This window comes from Mastomys coucha, unplaced genomic scaffold (genome assembly GCF_008632895.1).
Source record: "Mastomys coucha isolate ucsf_1 unplaced genomic scaffold, UCSF_Mcou_1 pScaffold5, whole genome shotgun sequence".
Lineage (NCBI taxonomy): Eukaryota > Metazoa > Chordata > Mammalia > Rodentia > Muridae > Mastomys > Mastomys coucha.
This window is the reverse complement of record NW_022196911.1, coordinates 94,801,060-94,809,652: the sequence shown is the minus strand read 5'-3', so window position 1 is coordinate 94,809,652 and position 8,593 is coordinate 94,801,060. Positions and strand designations below refer to the sequence as shown.

The window sequence follows — 8,593 nt, the reverse complement described above, 5'->3', positions numbered from 1 at the left end:
ACCCCCCCCCCCAAGGGCTGGGATGACAGAGGACTTGGAGAGAGGAGCAGGTAGGTGGCTGAGGCTTACTGGACTGCTTGAAGGTGTTCCCGTCTCCCGTCTCTCTTTACAACCCAAGTCCTAGAGGACAGACCTCTTCCTCAGACCTCAGTGTTTCTCACTCCTGAGACAACTGCTGCTCTGAGAGAGATGTTAAGTACTCCATCCGCCCATCTAGCCATCGTCTCTGTGACGTTCACAAGAAATGGGCAGTGGAAGCTTGACCTTGAGCCAGTCCCTTTTCTTCCTCAGTAAGAGGAGGGAAGATCCCTACCCCTCCTTGCTAAGTAGGGTCTTGCTATGCAGCTCAAGCCAGCCTCAAATTCATGGCAGTCCCCCTGCCTCAGCCTCTCAAGTACGGGTGATTGCGGTCATGAGCCACCACACCCTGCCAATGGGAGGTGGGGTGTGATTTAAATGGTCCTCTCGTCCTCTCTAAATTGTAGACTTCTTCTGCTATGGGGAAGCCCTACAGGACCCGACCCCCCCCCCCAGTAGTAGGACCTCAATGCACTTTCTCTCTGTTCTTCTTTTTATTTCCCAGACAAAGGGAAATGACTCACCCCAAAGTCACTTGAGTGGGCAGTGTGGTGTCATATAAGCAAACAGGGAGTCCCTAGGGATATCCCCGTGCTGTGCGAGTCCTACCTGCAGGGGTTGGGGTGGGGTTAGGGTGTAGAAGGGAAAGGGGTTTACACTGCTTGTAGCCCACCTTGTCACCATAGCAAAAACCTGCTTAAGTTCTTGACTTAAGGGAAATCTCCCTTCCCAGCTTGTCTTTCTCCCCCTTGTCACCACTAACCTCAGGGTGAGGTCAGTTCTGCAATCACGTGAAGCTCTCACGTTTGCTAGGTTTGCAGAAAGGGCCTTTTAGCTTTGATCTTCCACAGAGCAGTAAAGCTTGCCAGGCCCTCCCCAGGAATTCACATGCCCTTGCCATACAAGGCTTTCCAAACACGCCACCCTGACTCTTCAGAAACCCCACCCCAGTCCACTTTCAGCTCCTCCCCGCTGCCAGCAAGCACTTTTGCAAAGCAGAAAAGGAATAGGCACACTCTCCGCCTACATTGTCAGTAGACTACAAATCCCAACAATCTTGGCGGTGCGCAGGCGTATTGAGCTCAACGTGCCGGCTGCTGGAAAAGTGTGTCACTGGGGCACGAGGCGCTCCCTGGAATCACATGGTACCTGCTCCAGTGCCGCGTGCGGCCCGGGAACCCTGGGCTGCTGGCGCCTGCGCAGAGCCCTCTGTCCCAGGGAAAGGCTCGGGCAAAAGGCGGTTGAGATTGGCAGAGTGAAATATTACTGCTGAGGAAACGTAGCAGGGCACACGTCTCTCTTTGCGTCTGGGTGCCTCATTTCTCCATCACCTACTTACTTCCTGGTTGCAGCTTCTCTCCCTTTGGGACTTTTGCACTCGGAGCTCCAGATTCATTACCCTGCTTCGCTGCGGAGCCTTCAGGAGTGGCATCCGGTGCACTGCAGAGACTCGACTCTCCTTGCTACCTTATAGCCAGAACTGCTGCAGACTGATTCTTCACACACACTCTGTCTGTTCTTCCCATGCAAATCAGATCTCGGTTGCCTCAGCGTCCTACCCTTCTCGAGGGCTGCAGTATAGCCACCCCAAGACCTTACTGCTCGGTGCCGGGAATCCTGATTGTGAACTGCGGGGTTCACTCGTCTCCCTCAGCCATTGCCCAGGGGGCGAGAGAGGCCATCACAACCTCCAGTTTGGGTCAAGGTCCAGTTTGAATGACCGCTTTCAGCTGGTGAAGACATGACGACCCTGGACTCCAACAACAACACAGGTACTAAGAGTCTTATCTTTGCTCTGTCACTGTCTCCATTTCCATCTACGGCTTATGAGAGGAACTTTGTAAGGGATTGGGGATTCCCTCTGACTGGTGTTTGTTACTGTGCTAAGATGAAAGCCACTAGGTAAGATTTCTAGAGAGAGTTTTTGTGGCTGGGAATGTACCCAAAACGCATCACCACCACCCCTCTGAGTTCCTCTGAGTCGGAGGGCAGATGAAATGGAGGGTGGATACCAGTGGCGAGTGGAAGAGTTTAGGGAGACTCAGCGTTTTGAAGCAATCTCCGGACATGTCCCCGTTTGCCCACTCATTGCAACTGTAGTATGCCTGTCTCTTTTCCCTTTCCTCCAGTTCTATCCTACTTCCAGGGAGTCTAGAAAGCAGCGGGGCGATCTGGGCTGGTGGGTTTGAGTGAATGGGTCAGACCTCGCGGGGGAATCCTCAGCTGCAGTGGGGAGCTCCATTTGAGGAGTCGGATGCTTGGGACTCATCTTCAGGCAGAGCACCCACAGCGACTTAGCCTGGGGAAGGCTCACATGGCTGCAGAGCCGGGCCCACGTGCTGCATTTGTTTTCATTCAGTAGAAGCCGTGGCCGCCATCCCATTGGTCATTGCCTCCCGGCCTCGTTACATAATGAGCTCCGCCCCTCAAGTTGCCTGAGCAACGCGTGTCGCCTTCTCTCCTCCCCTCAGTTGTCCCGGCCCAGCTTAGTTTTAGGGCCAGCCTACGACCCAGGATGCCTGGGAGGGGCGGGGCGAGGGCGGGGTTTTCCTTGCGACAGATGGGAAGCGGAGAAGGCGGTGCTTCGAGTTCCGGGGTTCCTCGTTGGGGTGCCACGTGCGAGGGGCACACGTGGAGCGGGGACGTGAGGCCAGCTGAGGGCCAGGCTCCCGCCCCGCCCTTCTCCGCCTAGATCTGGGTGAAGCTGGGCTGACTCACCGCCCCCGCCTGGCTTCTTTTCCTCTCAGACTGCCTGGCCCTCTTACCCTCTATGACCGAGACTTGAGTAATATGGGGGCACCCCTGACTTGTTTGGCCTCAAGTTTATGGTCCTAGCGAAACTTTACACCAGATCATTCTTATTTCCCTCTATTCTAATTGTACCTACATCCATTTTCTGCATTCAGACCCAGCTTTTCTATGTTCATTCCCGGAGTTTTGCTGTTCCCCAAGAATCTCTTTGCCTGCCATGAATGTCTTCTCCCCCCAAAACATGAACAGCTTAGAATCAAAGTTGACAATGTACTACTTTGTGTCACTCGTTTGTTTTTTTTTTCCCCCTCATAGAAAGGAAAACTGAGACCAAGAGCCAAGAGTTGATTTCCTCTCTATTAGAAAGTCAGTTGGTAGCAATACAGATCTAGATTTAGAGCTAGGGTCTTTTGAGCAGTGCCCCTCACTTCAAAGTTGGAAGAGTTTTTGAGTGACTTTCTTATGCCCTCTTTCAGGATTAACTAGGTCAAGTTCATTTAGGTCTGCATAAATAACCCATCTCCAACCCAGCTGTGAAACCGTAGCCGGATAGCCATTCTGCAGCTATTTTACAGGCAGGGTTCACCCTGACCAACCTTGAGCTATTTTAAGGTTGCCCTGCCTAGTTTAGTGTGTGTCAGTGGGTGAGCAAGACATGTGCTTCTGTAGACTCGGTGGCATGGCATGTGTCAGCTCACACACGTGTCTGAGGATCCTCCCCTCTCCCCACTCCACCCATGGCAGGCCAAGCGAAGTGCTTGGCAGAGGTGTGGCAGACAAGTCGCCCTTCTCTTCTGCAACTACCACGGGAACAGAACCACCTGGCTAGCAATGTAACCAGAGGGACAAAGTCGCTGAGTGGCCACAGAGCTAAAGTTATCATCTGGCTGAGACCTAAGGGGAATTCCTAAGTCCCCAGGCTGGACAATTTGTTTCTCCCTCTCATCTCCTACAACTCTACTGAGTCTTATCTCTATATCACATTTCAAAGTGTCTTGAACTCAGCAGTCATTGTGACTCATCTCTTGGAGGCCAGAGCCAGGCTGAACAGAGTCCTTCCCTGCAGTACTCTATGAGAATATGTCTTTGGGTTTGAAAGAAAGGTGACTATTTTACCTTTGAACATCTCTATTTTCCTCACGCTAGGCTACCGATCCAGCACACTGCAGGGTCCATCACTGGAAAGATCTCAAGTGTACTACTAGTGGCTTGTTTTCTGTTTATGAAAGGCTGTCTACCCCTTTGTAACGAAGACCCTAGCTGCTGTTGATATTCCCCCAGAAAGCAGCTAGGCCAGGGGTTCCCATGTAGGAGATGCCCACTGGAGTTACAACTCCCACCCAAACCAGAAGCTGAATGTATTGTACAAAGAAATGCCCGTGGGTATTTTTGGGACTCCGTTATCATAAGTGGTGTGTGATGGAGTTTCTTATAATGACTAGGTTGACGAACCATGCTATATTTACTCTATGTGGGAGAATTGCTTATTACTCCAAGTTAGGGAGTCTGTTCTGGTGATGGTCCTGTGGTGTCCTTGAATGAAAGACATGATATCCTCCCCTTGTGTTCTCTTATTAGGTGGTGTTATCACCTACATTGGCTCTAGTGGCTCCTCCCCCAGCCGGACCAGCCCGGAGTCCCTCTACAGTGACAGCTCCAATGGCAGCTTCCAGTCCCTGACTCAAGGTTGTCCCACATACTTCCCACCATCACCCACTGGCTCCCTCACCCAGGACCCTGCCCGCTCTTTTGGCAGTGTGCCACCCAGCCTCAGTGATGATAGCTCCCCTTCTTCTGCATCATCATCATCCTCTTCATCCTCCTCATCCTCTTCCTTCTATAATGGGAGCCCCCCAGGAAGTCTACAAGTGGCCATGGAAGACAGCAGCCGAGTGTCCCCCAGCAAGGGCACCAGCAACATTACCAGTGAGTCAATGCCCAGCTGATGTAGGGGGAGAGGAAGTGAGCCGGGACTCAGTCAATAGTTGGTTTCCATCTGAGAGTTACTCTTTGGGGGGGGGGGGGGGGGGATCTGTGCTCTGGCCTTCGGAATTTCTCTTAAGAGTTGTACCAGCACCTATCCAGCCCAGTCTAGTCCCCTAGACATGAGAGCCCCTCAGCTCTCCCCTCCTAGAATCTTCAGCTTGGAAAGTCCATACCTCAGGCCGCTCAGGCCTCTCTGCTTACCCTCTGCCTGTCTCTTCCCACAGAGCTGAATGGCATGGTGCTACTGTGTAAGGTGTGTGGGGATGTAGCCTCGGGCTTCCACTATGGTGTGCACGCCTGTGAGGGCTGCAAGGTGAGGCGGGTTGGGGTTGAGGACCTGGGCAGGAGATGCACAGGCTCAGCTTAGGTGAAGACATTCACGAGTCCCCCCTGCCTTCCAGGGCTTTTTTCGCCGGAGCATCCAACAGAATATCCAGTACAAAAGGTGTTTGAAGAACGAGAACTGCTCCATCGTTCGCATCAATCGCAACCGCTGTCAGCAGTGTCGCTTCAAGAAGTGTCTCTCCGTTGGCATGTCTAGAGATGGTAAGGCAGTATCCCACGTCTCCTCCTCGCTCCAATTCCTTCCACCCAGCTTCTGCCTTAATCCCTCCGTTTAAGAAAGAGCCTCAAGTTGAGACATGCGGTACTGAGAATGTCATTTACATGGAGGAAGCCCAGGTGTTAACCTCTTGGGCAAACACACATTCTTCTGCCATTCACCCCCCCCCTCCCGCACCCGTCATCTCCTCTCACACACTCTGAATGGGTGTGGCCTTGCTGGTTTCTGTTTTGCAGTGGAACCCCAGGCTTTTAGGGTCTTGCCCTTTCAGGAGGAAGGAAGGAAGAGAGGCATGTGAGTGTGTCAGAACTTCCTGACACTCTTCTCTCCCTACTGCAGCTGTGCGTTTTGGGCGCATCCCCAAGAGAGAGAAGCAACGGATGCTTGCTGAGATGCAGAGCGCCATGAACTTGGCCAACAACCAACTGAGCAGCCTGTGCCCTCTAGAGACCTCACCTACCCCGCACCCCACCTCAGGCTCCATGGGCCCCTCACCACCTCCTGCACCTGCCCCCACACCTTTGGTGGGCTTCTCTCAGTTCCCACAACAGCTGACACCGCCCAGATCCCCCAGCCCTGAGCCCACCGTGGAGGATGTGATATCCCAGGTAACCCGGGCCCACCGAGAAATCTTCACCTATGCCCATGACAAGTTAGGCACCTCACCTGGCAACTTCAATGCCAATCACGCATCAGGTAGCCCTTCAGCTACGACTCCACACCGCTGGGAGAGTCAGGGATGCCCGTCTGCCCCCAACGACAACAACCTTTTAGCGGCTCAGCGTCATAATGAAGCACTGAATGGTCTACGCCAGGGTCCCTCCTCCTATCCTCCTACCTGGCCTTCTGGCCCCGCCCACCACAGCTGCCACCAACCTAACAGCAATGGGCACCGGCTGTGCCCCACCAACGTATATTCGGCCCCAGAAGGCGAGGCACCTGCCAACAGTCTACGGCAAGGCAACACCAAGAATGTTCTGCTGGTGAGGGCATGGAGCCAGTGTGGAGAGAGGGAGGGGGCCTGGAAGATTGGGCCAAGAGAAAGACAGCCAGTGTTCCTGGAGGCTGAGGGTGGGGATACCTTCTGCCTAGGAAAGGACATTCTACCCTGAAGTCTGGGTTCTGTCTGGGGATCTTTAATCACCAATTGGCACCTGATTACTGTTTTAGGTGAGAGACCTATTCTCAAGGGCCACAGCTCTTAGCCCAGTCAGTCCTTGGAACCAGTCCTGTTGGAGAGCCCACCCAGCTAACATGCCGCCCCCTTACTCCATTCTCTCCCTAGGCATGCCCCATGAACATGTATCCCCATGGACGCAGTGGCCGGACTGTGCAGGAAATCTGGGAAGACTTCTCTATGAGCTTCACGCCCGCTGTGCGGGAGGTGGTAGAGTTTGCTAAACACATCCCAGGCTTCCGTGACCTTTCGCAGCATGACCAGGTGACCCTGCTTAAGGCTGGCACCTTTGAGGTGAGCCGCACTTTATGTTCCCTGCTCTGTCTGGACTGTGGGAAGGCCCCAGCACAGTAGTGGGATGACTAGGGTGGGAAGGGGGTTCCCAGAGTCTTTGGCCCTGCATCATCCCTCTGACTGAGGAGATGGAGCTCTTAACCTCCACCACCACCTCTGAGTTTGCGCGACGTCTATCCCCTAAGCTGGTGTCGACTCCAAACTCACTGCATCACTTGAGTAACCTAAGACACACACACTCTTCTCCTCTAGACGGGAGCTGGTGACTCTCCGTGAAATACATTCCAGAAGTGGCTGGTACTCCCACCTGGATCCCTCATTGACCATTCAGAGACTGACCCCCACCCCGCCCCCTTACTGGCAATCTAAGGAAACACCCCTCAAAGTTGGCAGGCTCTAGGGGTCATTTGGCAAAACGTCCCTCCCACCTCATTCAAAAATGACCATCCTCCCTCCAGGTGCTGATGGTGCGCTTTGCATCATTGTTCAACGTGAAGGACCAGACAGTGATGTTTCTGAGCCGCACGACCTACAGTCTGCAGGAGCTCGGCGCCATGGGCATGGGCGACCTGCTCAGTGCCATGTTTGACTTCAGCGAGAAGCTCAACTCCTTGGCACTCACCGAGGAGGAGCTGGGCCTATTCACCGCAGTGGTGCTTGTCTCTGCAGGTGAGCCGAGCTCTCCCCTGACCCTGGAGGAGGCACACGCAGTTCGATTTAACATACCTTTTATGGAGTACCTACTCTATGCCAGGCCCGGCACTGGGCACCGGGCTACAGACATGATTCAGACACAGTCTAGCTTGGGAAACAGACTCATGCCCAACTAATTATCAAACAGCGAGAAGTGTCACAGAAGAAGCACAGACAACTATTTCTGCCCGGGAGAGCTGGGGAAGGAGGTGACACTTGAGTGGGGCCTCAAAGGGACAAGATACTGCCAGGCATCAGAGAGAAAGGGAAGGGCATCCCAGGCAGAGGGAACTACAGAGCAAATAACAAGGGAGCTTGGCCACGTGTGGCACGCTCGGGGTAGGAGGGTGGGCTTGAGGAGTGGGAGGTGGCCAGCCTGTGGCCGTGCTCCCAGCATGTGGGCTTGCCCCGCTCTAGGGCAGAGACCCCAGGAGAAGGAGTAGCGCCCTCCTTCTCCTTCCCCGTCGCCCTCCGAGGGGCCTCAGGGAGAGGCTGCCTTGCCTGCCTGGTCCTCGCAGACCTCCGTGTCCTCCTCGTCAGAGGAAGAGGAGCTCAGGGAGCTTGCCTCACTGCTGTCGTCTTCCCCACAGACCGCTCGGGAATGGAGAATTCCGCTTCGGTGGAGCAGCTCCAGGAGACGCTGCTGCGGGCTCTTCGGGCTCTGGTGCTGAAGAACCGGCCCTTGGAGACTTCCCGCTTCACCAAGCTGCTGCTCAAGCTGCCGGACCTGCGGACCCTGAACAACATGCATTCCGAGAAGCTGCTGTCCTTCCGGGTGGACGCCCAGTGACCCGCCCGGCCGGCCTTCTGCCGCTGCCCCCTTGTACAGAATCGAACTCTGCACTTCTCTCTCCTTTACGAGACGAAAAGGAAAAGCAAACCAGAATCTTATTTATATTGTTATAAAATATTCCAAGATGAGCCTCTGGCCCCCTGAGCCTTCTTGTAAATAACTTCCCCCACCCCCACCGCCATGCTCCCTTCCTCCCCTATTTAAACCACTCTTGCTCTCCCACCCTCCTCTGGCCCCTCGATTTGTTCTGTTCCTGTCT

The 8,593-nt window shown here is 54.2% G+C and overlaps 1 protein-coding gene across 1 annotated transcript; it reads left to right on the top strand.

The window, feature by feature from the left end:
* Window positions 1-1,195: 1,195 nt before the first annotated feature.
* Nr1d1 (nuclear receptor subfamily 1 group D member 1) lies at window positions 1,196-8,556 on the top strand. Its single transcript, XM_031350692.1, has 8 exons — window positions 1,196-1,850; window positions 4,408-4,755; window positions 5,040-5,128; window positions 5,217-5,361; window positions 5,717-6,360; window positions 6,663-6,848; window positions 7,307-7,517; window positions 8,132-8,556. The coding sequence occupies exons 1-8, from the start codon at window positions 1,820-1,822 to the stop codon at window positions 8,329-8,331; spliced, it is 1,854 nt and encodes a 617-aa protein (XP_031206552.1). The 5' UTR covers window positions 1,196-1,819; the 3' UTR covers window positions 8,332-8,556.
* The last annotated feature ends 37 nt before the right edge of the window (window positions 8,557-8,593 follow it).

Coding starts and splice junctions, on each gene's coding strand:
- Nr1d1 (XM_031350692.1), top strand. CDS start 1,820: ATGACGACCCTGGACTCCAACAACAACACAG. Junction 1,851..4,407: donor GGACTCCAACAACAACACAG/GTACTAAGAGTC, acceptor TTCTCTTATTAG/GTGGTGTTATCACCTACATT. Junction 4,756..5,039: donor GGGCACCAGCAACATTACCA/GTGAGTCAATGC, acceptor CTCTTCCCACAG/AGCTGAATGGCATGGTGCTA.